The sequence below is a fragment of the Salvelinus fontinalis genome, chromosome 23 (genome assembly GCF_029448725.1).
Source record: "Salvelinus fontinalis isolate EN_2023a chromosome 23, ASM2944872v1, whole genome shotgun sequence".
NCBI classification, from domain to species: Eukaryota; Metazoa; Chordata; class Actinopteri; order Salmoniformes; family Salmonidae; genus Salvelinus; species Salvelinus fontinalis.
In genome coordinates, this window is record NC_074687.1 from 19,194,747 (window position 1) to 19,210,141 (window position 15,395).

Consider the following 15,395-nt stretch of genomic DNA (forward strand, 5'->3'; position numbering starts at 1 on the left):
AAAAAATAAAAACAAAAATAACAGTATGGGGATGAGGTAGTTTGTTGGGCTATTTACAGATGGGGTATGTACAGGTGCAATGATCTGTGAGCTGCTCTGACAGCTGGTGCTTAAAGTTAGTGAGGGAGATATAAGTCTCCAGCTTCAGTGATTTTTGCAATTCGTTCCAGTCATTGGCACCAGAGAACTGGAAGGAAAGGCAGCCAAAGGAGGAATTGGCTTTGGGGATGACCAGTGAAATATACCTGCTGGATCGCGTGCTACGGGTGGGTGCTGCTATAGTGACCAGTGAGCTGAGATAAGTATTTGCTAGGTAAAGCCCCGCCTTATAGATGACCTGGAGCCAGTGGGGTTTGGCGACGAATATGAAGCGAGGGCCAGCCAACGAGAGCATACAGAATGCAGTGGTGGGTAGTATATGGGGCTTTGGTGACAAAACGGATGGCACTGTGATAGACTGCATCCAATTTGCTGAGTAGAGTGTTGGAGGCTATTTTGTACATGACATCGCCGAAGTCAAGGATCGGCAGGATAGTCAGTTTAACGAGGGTGTGTTTGGCAGCATGAGTGAAGGATGCTTTGTTGCAAAATAGGAAGCCGATTCTAGATTTAATTTTAGATTGGAGATGCTTAATGTGAGTCTGGAAGGAGAGTTTACAGTCTAAGCAGACACCCAGGTATTTGTAGTTGTCCACATATTCTAAGTCAGAACCGTCCAGAGTAACGATGCTGGACGGGCGGGCAGGTGCGGGCAGCGATCGGTTAAAGAGCATACATTTAGTTTTACTTGCATTTAAGAGCAGTTGGAGGCCACAGAAGCAGAGTCGTATGGCATTGAAGCTCATCTGGAGGTTAGTTAACACAGTGTCCAAAGAAGGGCCAGAAGTATACAGAATTGTGTCGTCTGCGTAAAGGTGGATCAGAGAATCACCAGCAGCAAGAGCGACATCATTGATGTATACAGAGAAGAGAGTCGGCCCAAGAATTGAACCCTGTGGCACCCCCATAGAGACTGCCAGAGGTCCGGACAACATGCCCTCCGATTTGACACACTGAGCTCTGTCTGAGAAGTAGTTGGTGAACCAGGCAAGGCAGTCATTTGAGAAACCAAGGCTGTTGAGTCTGCCGATAAGAATGTGGTGATTGACAGAGTCGAAAGCCTTGGCCAGGTTTATGAAGACGGCTGCACAGTACTGTCTCTTATCGATGGCGGTTAAGATATTGTTTAGGACCTTGAGCGTGGCTGAGGTGCACCCATGACCAGCTCGGAAACCAGCTCGGAGAAGGTACGGTGGGATTCGAAATGGTCGGTGATCTGTTTGTTAACTTGGCTTTCAAAGACCTTAGAAAGGCAGGGTAGGATAGATATAGGTCTGTAGCAGTTTGGGTCTAGAGTGTCTCCCCCTTTGAGGGGGATGACCGCGGCAGCTTTCCAATCTTTGGGGATCTCAGACGATACGAAAGAGGCTGGAACAGGCTAGTAATAGGGGTTGCAACAATTTTGGCGGATCATTTCAGAAAGAGGGTCCAGATTGTCCAGGCCGGCTGATTTGTAGGGGTCCAGATTTTGCCGCTCTTTCAGAACATCAGCTGTCTGGATTTGGGTGAAGGAGAAATGGGGGAGGCTTGGGCATGTTGCTGTGGGGGGTGCAGGGCTGTTGACCGGGGTAGGGGTAGCCAGGTAAAAAGCATGGCCAGCTGTAGAAAAATGCTTTTTGAAATTCTCAATTATCGTGGATTTATCGTGGTGACAGTGTTACCTAGCCTCAGTGCAGTAAGCAGCTGGGAGGAGGTGCTCTTATTCTCCATGGACTTTACAGTGTCCCAGAACTTTTTGGAGTTTGTGCTACAGGATGCAAATTTCTGTTTGAAAAAGCTAGCCGTTGCTTTCTTAACTGCCTGTGTATATTGGTTCCTAAATTCCCTGAAAAGTTGCATATCGCGGGGGCTATTCAATGCTAATGCAGTACACCATAGGATGTTTTTGTGCTGGTCAAGGGCAGTCAGGTCTGGAGTGAACCAAGGGCTATATCTGTTCCTGGTTCTACATTTTATGAATGGGCATGCTTATTTAAGATGGTGAGGAAAGCACTTTTAAAGAATAACCAGGCATCCTCTACTGATGGAATGAGGTCAATATCCTTCCAGGATACCCAGGCCAGGTCGATTATAAAGGCCTGCGTGCTGAAGTGTTTTAGGGAGCGTTTGACAGTGATGAGGGGTGGTCGTTTGACTGCAGACCCATTACGGATGCAGGCAATGATCGCTGAGATCCTGGTTGAAGACAGCAGAGGTGTATTTGGAGGGCAGGTTGGTTAGGATGATATTTATGAGCGTGCCCGTGTTTACGGATTTGGGGTTGTACCTGGTAGGTTCATTGATAACTTGTGTGAGATTTAGATTGTTGGATGGCCGGGGTGTGAAGCATGTCCCAGTTTAGGTCACCTAACAGCACGAGCTCTGAAGATAGATGGGGGACAATCAATTCACACATGGTGTCCAGGGCACAGCTGGGGGTAGAAAGTGGTCTATAGCAAGCGGCAACGGTGAGAGACTTGTTTCTGGAAAGGTGGATTTTTAAAAGTAGAAGCTCAAATTGTTTGGGCACAGACCTGGATAGTAAGACAGAACTCTGCAGGCTATTTCTGCAGTAGATTGCAACTCCGCCCCCTTTGGCAGTTCTATCTTGTCGGAAAATGTTAGTAAGGGATGGAAATGTAAGGGTTATTGTTGGACTTCCTAAGCCAGGATTCAGACACGGCTAGGACATCCGGGTTGGCAGTGAATAAAACAAATTTAGGGAGGAGGTTTCTAATGTTAACATGCATGAAACCAAGGCTTTTACGGTTACAGAAGTCAACAAATGAAAGCACCTGGGGAATGGGAGAGGAGCTAGGCACTGCAGGGCCTGGATTAACCTCTACATCACCAGAGGAAGAGTAGGATAAGGGTACGGCTAACGGCTATAAGAATTGGTCGTCTAGTACATTCGGAACAGAGAGTAAAAGGAGCAGGTTTCTGGGCGCGGTAGAATTGATTCAAGGCATAATGTACAGACAAAAGGTATGGTAGGATGTGAATACAGTGGAGGTAAACCTAGGCATTGAGTGGCAATGAGAGAGGTATTGTCTCTAGAGACACCATTTAAACCAAGTGAGGTCACCGCATGTGTGGGAGGTGGCACAAATGGGTTAGCTAAGGCATATTGAGCAGGGCTGGAGGCTCTACAGTGAAATAAAAAACAGCAATAGACAAGGCATATTGACATTAGGGAGAGGCATGCGTAGCCGAGTGATCATAGGGTCCAGTGAGTAGCTAGGCGAGCTGGAGGCACGGCGATTCAGACAGTTAGCGGGCCCGGGGCTAGCAGAAGGGCCTTAGAGGGACATCGCGACGAAGCGGTTACATCGGCAGACCAGTCGTGATGGATCAGAAGGGCTCCGTGTAGTAAAAGGGTCCAGGCCAATTGGCAAAATAGGTATAGTAGCCCAAGAAATTGGCTGATGGACCTCTTCAGCTAGATGGGCCTAGCATAGGCTAGCTCCAGGCTAATTGGCGCTTGCGTCGGGACAGAAACGTTAGCCAGGAGTAAACACTCAGATAGCAGCTAGCTAGCTGCAATGATCCAGGTGAAAAGGTTCAGAGCTTGAGGTAGGAGTCTGGAGATATGGAGAAGAAGAAGTCCGATATGCTCTGGGTTGAATCGCACTGTGTAGACTGGCAGTAGTTGTCCGGGCTAAAAGTTAGCTGATGACCGCTAGCAGTGGCTAGCTGACTACTAGCTAGTTAGCTGGCTAGCTTCTGTTGAGCGTTCCGGTTCTAAAGTAAAGAAAATAGCAGATCCATACCACATTGGGTGAAGCAGGTTGCAGGAGAGTATGTTGAAGTTAAGAAAAATATTTTTAAAAAGAAAAGAAAAAAGATATACACGGGACACGACAAGACGAAGACAAAGATGCCTGACTGCTACGCCATCTTGGATTGGTGGTGAAATAATATGGTAAAAGGGTACTGAGACGTGATGGTAGCCAAGGTTCCCCCTCCTTTTATCAGCTGTTCAGGGTCTGGCAGAGCAACCTCTTTGAACCCTAATATCACGGTCTGGTCATACACTCTGCCCTTCACACAACCATCTGACCATCGCACATTGTTAATGTCACAATCACACAGGACAAAGAGGACAGTATGTAAATATTTATTCTTTGGGGACGTTCTCTCTTTGTGTAAGTCAAAAGGAGAAACTTACCTTCAGGTGCGTTGAGGTGCATGGTTTCCATGGGACCAATAAAAGCGTAACGCATTCCTAGCCCCTCTGACATCACCAGGTCAATGTCCTTGACTGAAATGACACCGTCCTGAAACGAGAGGAAGCAATGAACACAGATTCAACAAAAGACTCAAGACCCGCCCCCCCCCCCCCCTCAGAAGTGCTCTACCTGCCCACTTGCCCACCAACGACTGGTCTGTCTGTCTGTCTGTCAGGAGGGCTGAGGGAGCAGTAGACTAGAAGACCCTTCTTATTTCATCCCACCAGAGCAGAACTAAGGCTACTCCCACCAGATTGGGTTTCCCCAATCATCCCATTCTGTGTCCCAGGATAATGGGAGGGTACAGAGGAAGCTGTGAGGGCAGTGCCAGGCCTGGGACAGGGCCTGCTGTTCTCCACTCAGATTACTGCTCAACAGATACCTGTTGGCTAACCAGGGGGAAATCAAAGCTTGCACACAGATCTCGAGAGTAGAGGGGAACGGGGACAGGATTGTCTTTGTTCGCATCCTGCGGGCCAACAACGGGCCCGTTATCTTGGCATCGCGAGGCGGCGTCCAGGTGGGGGGGGCAGCTGTGAAAAGGGGCCTTTCCTCTGCTGTAATCACCGGGAGGTACCGGCTGCGTTCTCAGCCACTCCGCTTTCCCACGCTGGCTTGGACTCAAAGGCCAACTTCTGTGTGTCTGTCTATGTAATATTAATATCAGTGACACTTCACTTGAACTCTCCATTATTAAGACCATAACACTCAGCTTTCTGAAAATTTTACAGCAATGACCAGGTAGGCCTATGTACTTACAAGATAAAATTATAACATATTAAGAATTTTTCTTTGGGGAGGGCACCACTAGATACCAGGTAGTTACCACCTAAGTAGAATTATTCTACGTAGGCTATGTGACTAGTACATTTCTATAGATGCCATATCATTTCCTATTAGTTACCAGGTAGCCCAACCCCTGGTGTTAACAGTACAGTATAACAAGTTTCCAACTTCCTCTGTCTGAGTGCTTATGACGAAATGAGAGGACAAACCATGCAGGATAGACCAGATTCCCAAACTGTGAAATCACAGTGAGCCGCACTCAGTGAGCTTACAGTACATTGTCATGCACGAGGTGTGTGTATCTAGGTAAAGGCTGAGTTGATGCTGGCTTTACTCCGTGTTGCATCATGCTTAAGAACAGCCCTTTAGCCGTGGTATATTGGCCATTAACCATACCTCATCAGGGCGTATTGCTTAAGTATTGCACTATTCCTCCACAAAGGTTCCATACAACTTCTTTAACTACCATTCATGTTCAGTCAATACTGGGATACTAAACATTACCCCATATAAATCACTAGCTAGAGGACAGGCTCTTAGGCCTAATGCAGAGTAGGTAATCTGGTTCACCTACATGGTAACCAGCCTTAACCAGAAGGAAGTACAAATCACTGCCTGGCACTGTTTTAGTAAGGAATGTCATAAAGACATGCGTCTGAGTTTCTACAGGGCAGTGTAAAGACGTAAATATGTACACATAGACGGGATGTATATGGCGTGGGGAATGGATGCAAGGTGAAGACGCTCAGTTCCCTGCACCGTTTCTCTGAACTAAAAACCACACCGGTATTCTCAGTAACAGACTCCATTGGATTTCCATTGGAGCGTGACCACACCGCTTTGTTGAGTGGACTGACTGAGCTCACGAGAGCTGTGATTTTTCACTCTGAAGGCTCACTTAACTCTTTAAAGAAACTTCAGTGTAACACGCTAATGCACATCCAAACTGAGTGGAGTAGGTCGGCCTGTTCTGACTGTCTGTGTGAATTCAACTGGGATGTAAACCCTGTTGTTGTATGCTTCAGGTCAAGGAAGACCATGGAAGTAGAAGAATTCTCCTCTTGGGTAGGGGTCCGGTCATGTAACACTAAATGTGTGTGTAACGGTCATGAAGATCAATGCTAATTTGAGTCGCCAAATGAGTGACAGTGACCTGACAAAGTGACTTCAGCACTCCTTCTTACCATGTGATTCCGATCTTTGCTTTTTGTAACATACATATACAAGGATTTGTGCTTTCACTTCCTTTAAGAATGTTGAAATGATATTATTGGGAAACCTTAGCTCTTTTTCTGCTGATATGGATGACCAGGATAGGGAAGTGACACTGTCACCTCATGGAAAATCTTCACATCATACAGTCTAGGGTTCACATCAATAAATACTTCACTTTACAAAGACGCTACTGTAATAACCACGAGGAGATGACAGGAGGCTAACAGGAATGGAGAAAGTTTGTTGAACCAGGTGATGGCTGAAGCCTGCAGACATCGCTGCCCTCAAAGGCTTCATCTTCAATCTGTGCAACTCTCAACTCAACCACAGCCTTACCAAAACTAGGCACCCGTCACATCTTCATACACACACACAACCACTCTGCTCTCTCATTTTCTTATCATCTGCCCAGGCCAGCCAGTGGAAAAACACTCATGGTGTCGGTGCCTGTGTTGACAGAGTAGAGATTAAGGCAAGCAGGGTGACTGACTGACTGACTGGTCACCTTGAGATGGTCTCTAGTTCTGTCCCTTCAATGACCAGGCTTTTCACAAGGACACATCTTCCCCTTACTGCCCCCACACCCACCTACTAAGACAGTTTCCACAGCTTTCTCACTCTTGGCTCACTCTACCCACAGTCCATTTGAGTGAAAATGAGAGGAAGTTGGTAGGCTATTGCATACCAAGACATAAACATAATCCATGACGCCTCGTTAACTGTATTGAGTGTAAAGGTTACATAAACACCTGTGGTTTTTGTAAAAATGTATATTTTGGCTGATTCCTAGACTGCTGTTGTGGCAAAAGCAGCTCCTGCTGTAAGTGCTTCTCTTGTCCTGGTTAGCTACTGTTTTTTTATCATGATAGCAGTACCCTAGCCGTGAGGGCTGGATGGGTCTGGGAGACCAGTTCAGACCGGTCCGGGAGCATCTGATACAGGTGTACTGTAACTGTACTGCAGAGACAAGGCGTACTGTGTCAGGCAGCTGAATGTGGGGAGTCTATTGTAAATCTACCCCCCCCCCCCCAAAAAAGACAGAAAAAATAAATTTTGTAATCAGTGGATTGTAAATGCTCCATTATATTTGTGTGCTGACAAAGACAGAGGGACTGTGGTTGATCTTCTGTCTGAGATAATAGAGCTCACTGATTGACGTAAGCTCTAGATTGCTGCCATTAGCCCTTTTTTCTGTCAACACTGGGATGAGTGATGGGATTTCTTACACATTATCCTCCCTGCTGCCATGTGGCTGAGACAATTCATGTCTGAAGGGGTGAACAGTGCAGCAGGGCAGAATACAGTGGTGTACCATTCAAGGCATTAGCCTCAGTATCAGGGTGGTACAGTGATATGACCTGTTCAATAGTCTATCGGGGTGGGATTGTAGATAGAAAATCAAACGGACATTGTTGGCTCTCCATACAGTAGGCCTGTTAAACCAGAGTGATTCGGTGATGGTGATTCAGCTTATTCCTGGACTAAAAATCTCTTTCAATAGATATTCTCCATTGAGCTTGTTTTTAGTCCAGGACTAGGCTAAATCTCAGATCTGAAAACCAGCCCTAAGAGTTCAGCTCTTTAAATAAGCACTAGGATATAAAACACATCGGGACGAATCTCGACTTGAGATGCGCACATGTAACTCAAACACATCTCCCAATGAAATCAATCAATCAATTAAGTTGAGTGCCTGTGTCTCCAGGAAGGATTCATCTGCTCACATCCTCCATCCGTGTGGTGGTATATAGAGCTGGAGGTTAATTTAGCCCCATTGTTACAGTTTTAGATAGACAGCATGGAGACGTGAAGGCAGCTGACAGACACTTCCCCCTCCACTCCTATTTAAACACGACCATCAGCAGAACTACCGGTATTAAGGATCCAAAGTTCAAAGTTGCAAGGTCTGATGGACTCTTGTCTACAAGGACTGCCAGTGTCAACATCAGCCAAATCCACCTCCACTCATGATACATAATCCCTTGGTTCTAAACTACCTAAGAGACCAATACAGTGATAAGAGAGGAGGGTATGTTGCACAGTATTCAGTCTGCCTCCCACCTTGACCAGCCTCCAGGACTCGGCGATGATGGCGTACTGCACACGGTTTAGGGCGAAGCCGTCAATCTCTTTCTTCAGCCTGACGGGAGCCTGGCCCACGGCAGTCATCAGGGCATGGGTGGTGTCCATCACCTCCGCCAACGTCTCTGGGTGTGGCACCAGCTCCACCAGACGCACGTAGTAGGGCGGGTTCACCTGTAGGGGGCGAAACTCGTCAGCTCAAAACAACAACAGAGAGAACGTCTCCATATCAATAGACCATCTCTTAATTTCCTCTATTCCAGGGATCATCAACTAGATTCAGCTGTGGGCCGAAACATAATTATTACAAATAATTTGTAGACTGCAAATTAACTGCAAGATGCCCAAACAGATTTGACTAAAACATAATAATTTCAAACCTTGCTTACATTTGTATACGATCACGTGTCTCTTTATTATGCGTGGGAATACTTGGGAGCAGATTTCTTAAATTAAAATCACTTGGAGCTGATTTTCTTGGAGCATTTTTACAGTCTCTTATGTCCAACAATAAAAATAAATAATAAAATGTTTGTTTTTGCGCAGAAAACTTGGGGGGGGGGGGCAAATAAATCCACCCGCCATGCCAAATTCGGCTCGCAGTCCACCAGTTGGAGAACCCTGCTATTTTCTTTATTTGAAATGATTAAAAATGTATAAAAAAATATGTGGACATAGACTAGTACAGCTTCCTCAAATCAGTGCAGATGAGGGAGAAGAGACAAGGGGGAGGAAGCTAATGTGTTGGACCGCATTACTCTGTAAGCCATTATACACACAGGGGCTATCGATGAGCAGGGATTATCTCACATTGTCCTCTGTGAAGGCCTCTCTGATAGGAGTGGCACTGAGGTAAAACCATTGGGGGATTAGGCTAAACATTCACCATACACATGCACATACGCGCACTTTCCCAGGTAAAGGTGAACTCGTCTCTCTCCGGCCATAGAAGGACTGCACGTGTTTGTGTTTCAGCGTCAAGGTGATGATAAGGGTGGAATTTCTGTGTTTAGCCAGTTGTTAGGAGACTGGGGGAAGACTAGACAAGGACTGGAGTGCAATAAAATGTAGTGTTGCAACAGAAGGGTTAGAACATGAAGGTTACAAATGCCACAACTGGAATGGATGGGTCATTCCCTTGTGCAAATACAAAAAGTTCTGGCTCGGGCAGGGAGAAAGAGAGCTTGTGCAAATATAAACAGTTCTGGCTCGGGCAGGGAGAAAGAGAGCTTGTGCAAATATAAAAAGTTCTGGCTCGGGCAGGGAGAAAGAGAGCTTGTGCAAATATAAAAAGTTCTGGCTCGGGCAGGGAGAAAGAGAGCTTGTGCAAATATAAAAAGTTCTGGCTCGGGCAGGGAGAAAGAGAGCTTGTGCAAATCTGAAATGGCATCCTGTTCCCTATGCTGTGCAGGGTTTTGGCCAAAAGTAGTGCCCTGTATAGGGTGCCATATTGGACACAGCCTTGGTGTTTGTGGTAGCGCAGTACTGACCGGGTGAGATATGATGCAGCGCTTCTGGTTCTGGACCTGGGAGAAGATGTTGCTAGGCAACAGGCAGGAGGTGGAGCTACTGAAGATCACCCCCTCTCCCACACGACTCTCCACCGCCTGGAAGACACTCCGCTTGGCCTCGATCTCCTCAAACACACACTCCTGTACACAGACGTTTGTTTAGCAGAGAAAATGTGACAGGAAAGTTAATACATTTAACATATTTAAGGTCATCGCAGTGGGAACAGGGACATTCAGTGCAAAATTATTTAAAAATATTAGGACATACAGAAATACAATGTAAAGACTGATGAGAACAAACATGGTGTACTTTAAAATGAAACATTTTCTGCTGGGAAAATTGTATTGTTCTATTTCACACCATTTTTATTTGGGTAAATGAAAAAAGGGGAAAACTACTTTCCCAGCTATATGGTTCTGTCGTTAACTACACTATGGCACATGATATGAGATTTCATGTCTTGAACACATAGTTATAAGACATGTCATGACATCTTCCTATAAGTCTGCCTATTTCTTAAGACTGAAAGCGAATATTGTTTTCCTTTGAAAACCTTCAAACAAAACCTTCAAACATCTGGTAGGCCTACATGATGATCAAGTAGGCACAGTAGCCTACTTGACCACTTCTTGAAACTGTAACTTAAAGCAGCTACAGCCTCAGTGTTCACAGCAAACGCATGCTGGAAGTTGCACAGAATTTATTTTCACAACATTCAAGTTTGTGCTCTGCAGACCTGAAATTTGCTCATTGCGGAAAAATATTTGAGGGGACATTGGCTGCAGGGATGTGTTGTGGGTCAATAATGTAAGGTGGCGGTAAGGTGTGTCTGTCAGTCACCCTTGCAATGGTTACTATGTCTTTAACAGTAGAATAAATAATAACTTCATGACAAAGTTGCACGTCACCAGATTAAACTTGTGACGCTCGCTCACATAAAGAGACAAAAATCAACAATTACCAACTGAGGCGGGACACATTTTGCCTAAAAGGAGAAGATATTCTGCATATAAATCATAAGTCTTAAGTGGGAAAACAATTATAAAGCCTATTGATTCAGAATGAGGTTAGCATAAATGAAAGAATGACGCATAAGAGCACCAACTGTTCCGGACGACAGTGTGATCTCACTCTCCGTAACCGATGTGAGTAAGACCTTTATACAGGTTAACTTCTTATGGCTGCAGGGGAAGTATTGAGTAGCTTGGATGAAAGGTGCCCAAAGTAAACGGTCTGCTCCTCAGTCCCAGTTACTAATATATGCATATTATTAGTATTGGATAGAAAACACTCTGAAGTTTCTAAAACTGTTTGAATTATGTCTGTGAGTATAACAGAACTCATATGGCAGGCAAAAACCCGAGAAAAAATCCAAACAGGAAGTGGAAATTCTGAGACGACCATTGGTCGAGTTTCAACCAAGATCCCATTGAAATCACAGCGAGATATGAATGAGTATTCACTTCCTACGGCTTCCACTAGATGTCAACAATCTGTAGAACTATGTCTGATCACTCTACTGTTAAGGGGGGCCGAAGGAGACAGGAATGAGTCACCACTGCCATGAGGTGAACATTATTTGACCACGGCGTTCACATGAGGCAGCTCCGTTCCATCGCTCATCTGAAGTCAATGTAATTCTCCGGTTGGAACGTTATTCAAGATTTATTTGAACAACATTCTAAAGATTGATTCAATACATCGTTTGACATGTTTCTACTGACCGTTACGGAACTTTTGGACATTGTCACGTTTTAGTGAACGCGCTTTGTGACTTTGGAATTGTTTACCAAAGGCGCTAACCAAAGTAGCTAATTGGACATAAATAACGGACATTATCGAACAAATCAAGCATTTATTGTGGACCTGGGATTCCTGGGAGTGCATTCTGATGAAGATCAAAAGGTAATATTTATCATGTAATTTCTGGTTTCTGTTGACTCCAACATGGCGGCTACTTTGACTCTTGTTCTGAGCTCCGTCTCAGATTATTGCATGGTTTGCATTTTCCGTAAGTAAAAAAAAAAATCTGACACAGCAGTTGCATTAAGAAGAGGTATATCTATAATTCCATGTATATAACTTGTATTATCATCTACATTTATGATGAGTATTTCTGTTGAAACGATGTGGCTATGCACTATCACTGGATGTTTTTGGAACTAGTGAATGTAACGCGCCAATGTAAACTCAGATTTTTTAAAATATAAATATGAACTTTATCAAACAAAACATGCATGTATTGTGTAACATAAAGTCCTATGAGTGTCATCTGATGAAGATCATCAAAGGTTAGTGATTCATTTTAGCTATATTTCTGCTTTTTGTGCCTGCTATCTTTCGCTGGAAAAATGGCTGTACTTATTGTGGTTTGGTGTGACCTAACATAATCGTTTGTAGTGCATTCGCTGAAAAGCATATTTGAAATCGGACACTTGGTGGGATTAACAACAAGATTACCTTTAAAATGGTATAAGAAACATGTATGTCTGAGGAATTTTAATTATGAGATTTCTGTTGTTTTGAATTTGGCGCCCTGCACTTTCACTGGCTGTTATCATATCATTCCGTTACCGGGATTGCAGCCATAAGAAGTTTTTAACATTCACAAGTCCGTGACGGATTAACAGGACGCGTACTCTTCACTGACACTTTCAACCTCTCCCTGACCTAGTCTGTAATACCTACATGTTTCAAGCAGACCACCATAGTCCCTGTGCCCAAGAACGCAAAGGTAACCTGTCTAAATGCATGCTTTTCCACCGATAAATCCACGATAATTGAGAATTTCTACGGCTGGCCATGCTTTCTACCTGGCTACCCCAACCCCGGCCAACAGCTCCACACCCCCCGCAGCTACTTGCCCAAGCCTCCCCAGCTTCTCCTTCAGCCAAATCCAGATAGCAGATGTTCTGAAAGAGCTGCAAAACCTGGACCCGTACAAATCAGCTGGGTTAGACAATCTGTACCCTCTCTTTCTAAAATTATCCACCGCCATTGTTGCTACCCCTATTACCAGTCTGTTCAACCTCTTTTGTATAATCCGAGATCCCTAAAGTTTGGAAAGCTGCCGCGGTCATCCCCCTCTTCAAAAGGGGGTGACACTCTAGACCCAAAATGTTATAGACCTATATCCATCCTGCCCTGCCTTTCTAAAGTCTTTGAAAGCCAAGGTAATAAACAGATCACTGACCATTTCGAATCCCACCGTACCTTCTCCGCTGTGCAATCCGTTTTCCGAGCTGGTCACGAATGCACCTCAGCCACGCTCAAGGTACTAAACGATATCATAACCGCCATTGATAAAAGACAGTACTGTGCAGCCGTCTTCATCGATCTGGCCAAGGCATTTGACTCTGTCAATCACCGTATTCTTATCGGCAGACTCAACAGCCTTGGTTTCTCAAATGACTGCCTCGCCTGGTTCACCAACTACTTCTCAGACAGAGATCAGTGTGTCAAATCGGAGGGCCTGTTGTCCGGACCTCTGGCAGTCTCTATGGGGGTACCACAGGGTTCAATTCTCGGGCCGACTCTTTTCTCTGTATATATCAACGATGTCGCTCTTGCTGCTGGTGATTCCCTGATCCACCTCTACGCAGACGACACCATTCTGTATACTTCCGGCCCTTCTTTGGACACGGTGTTAACTAACCTCCAAATGAGCTTCAATTGTCATACAACTCTCCTTCCGTGGCCTTCAACTGCTCTTAAACGCTAGTAAAACTAAATGCATGCTTTTCAACCATTCGCTGCCCGCACCCACCTACCATCACTACTCTGGACGGTTCTGACTTAGAATATGTGGACAACTACAAATACCTAGGTGTCTGGCTAGACTAAACTCTCCTTCCAGACTCATATTAAACATCTCCAATCCAAAATTACATCTAGAATCGGCTTCCTATTTCGCAAGAAAGCCTCCTTCACACACACCACCAAACATACCCTCGTAAATCTGACTATCCTACCGATCCGTGACTTTGGCGATGTCATTTACAATATAGCTTCCAATACTCTACTCAGCAAAATGGATGCAGTCTATCATAGTGCCATCCGTTTTGTCACCAAAGCCCCATATACTACCCACCACTGCGACCTGTATGCTCTAGTCGGCTGGCCCTCCCTACATATTCGTCGCCAGACCCACTGGCTCCAGGTCATCTATAAGTCTTTGCTAGGTAAAGCTCCGCCTTATCTCAGCTCACTGGTCACAATAACACCCACCCGTAGCACGCTTTCCAGCAGGTGTATCTCACTGGTCATCCCCAAAGCCAAAACCTCCTTTGAGACCGCCTTTCCTTCCAGTTCTCTGCTGCCAATGACTGGAACGAATTGCAAAAAGCTGAAGCTGGAGACTTATATTTCCCTCACTAACTTTAAACATACGCTATCTGAGCAGCTAACCGATAGCTGCAGCTGTACATAGCCCATCTGTAAATAGCCCACCCAATCTACCTACCTCATTTTGTTTTTATTTACTTTTCTGCTCTTTTGCACACCAGTATTTCTACTTGCACATCATCATCTGCTCATCTATGACTCCAGTGTTAATTTGCTAAATTGTAATTACTTCGCTACTACAGCCTATTTATTTCCTTACCTCCTCACGCCATTTGCACACACTGTATATAGACTGTTTTTTTCTCTATTGTGTTATTGACTGTACGCTTGTTTATTCCATGTGTAACTCTGTGTTGTTGTTTGTGTCGCACTGCTTTGCTTTATCTTGGCCAGGTCGCAGTTGTAAATGAGAACTTATTCTCAACTAGCTTACCTGGTTAAATAAAAAATGTACAAGAAAAAAAAGGGAAAAAAAGACTATCACCCTGTAGCCTTGAAATGCTTTGAAAGGCTGGTCATAGCTCACATCAACACCATCATCCCAGATACCCTGGACCCACTCCAACAGATCCACAGATGACGCAATTGATATTGCACTCCACACTGCCCTCTCCCACCTGAGCAAGAGGAACACCTACGTGAGAATGCTGTTCATTGACTATAGCTCAGCATTCAACACCATTGTGCCCTTCACGCTCATCACTATGCTCAGTACCCTGCGACTTAACCCCTCCCTTTGGAATTGGATCCTGGACTTGTGCTGAGGGTAGGCAACACCACATTCGTCACGCTGACCCTCAACACAGGGGCCTCTCAGGGGTGCGTGCTTAGTCCACTCCTGTAGTCCTTGTTCAACCATGACTGCATGGCCAAGCGCGACTCCAATACCATCATTAAGTTTGCTGACAACACGACAGAGGTTGGCCTGATCACCGATGACAATGAGACAGCCTGTAGGGAGGTGGTCAGTGACCTGGCAGTGTGGTACTAGGGCAACAACCACTCCCTCAACAAGACAAAGGAGCTGGTTGTAGATTACAGGACATCGAGTCGAGCACGGCACGATCCACATCGACGGGGCTGTAGAGGAGCAGGTCGAGAGCTTCTAGTTCCACTGTGTCCTCATCTCTAAGGAATTATCACGGTTTA

General features: G+C 45.2%; 1 protein-coding gene across 1 annotated transcript in view; it reads right to left on the minus strand.

Moving 5' to 3' along the window:
* Positions 1–15,395, minus strand: part of cryl1 (crystallin, lambda 1) — a 34,111-nt gene that overhangs the window by 7,678 nt on the left and 11,038 nt on the right. Inside the window, exons 4-6 of the mRNA XM_055878154.1 lie at positions 9,881–10,042; positions 8,370–8,564; positions 4,247–4,355 (exon numbers count right to left, since the gene is read on the minus strand). Coding sequence (XP_055734129.1) covers positions 4,247–4,355; positions 8,370–8,564; positions 9,881–10,042 — 466 coding nt within the window. The remainder of the gene's footprint in view (positions 1–4,246; positions 4,356–8,369; positions 8,565–9,880; positions 10,043–15,395) is intronic.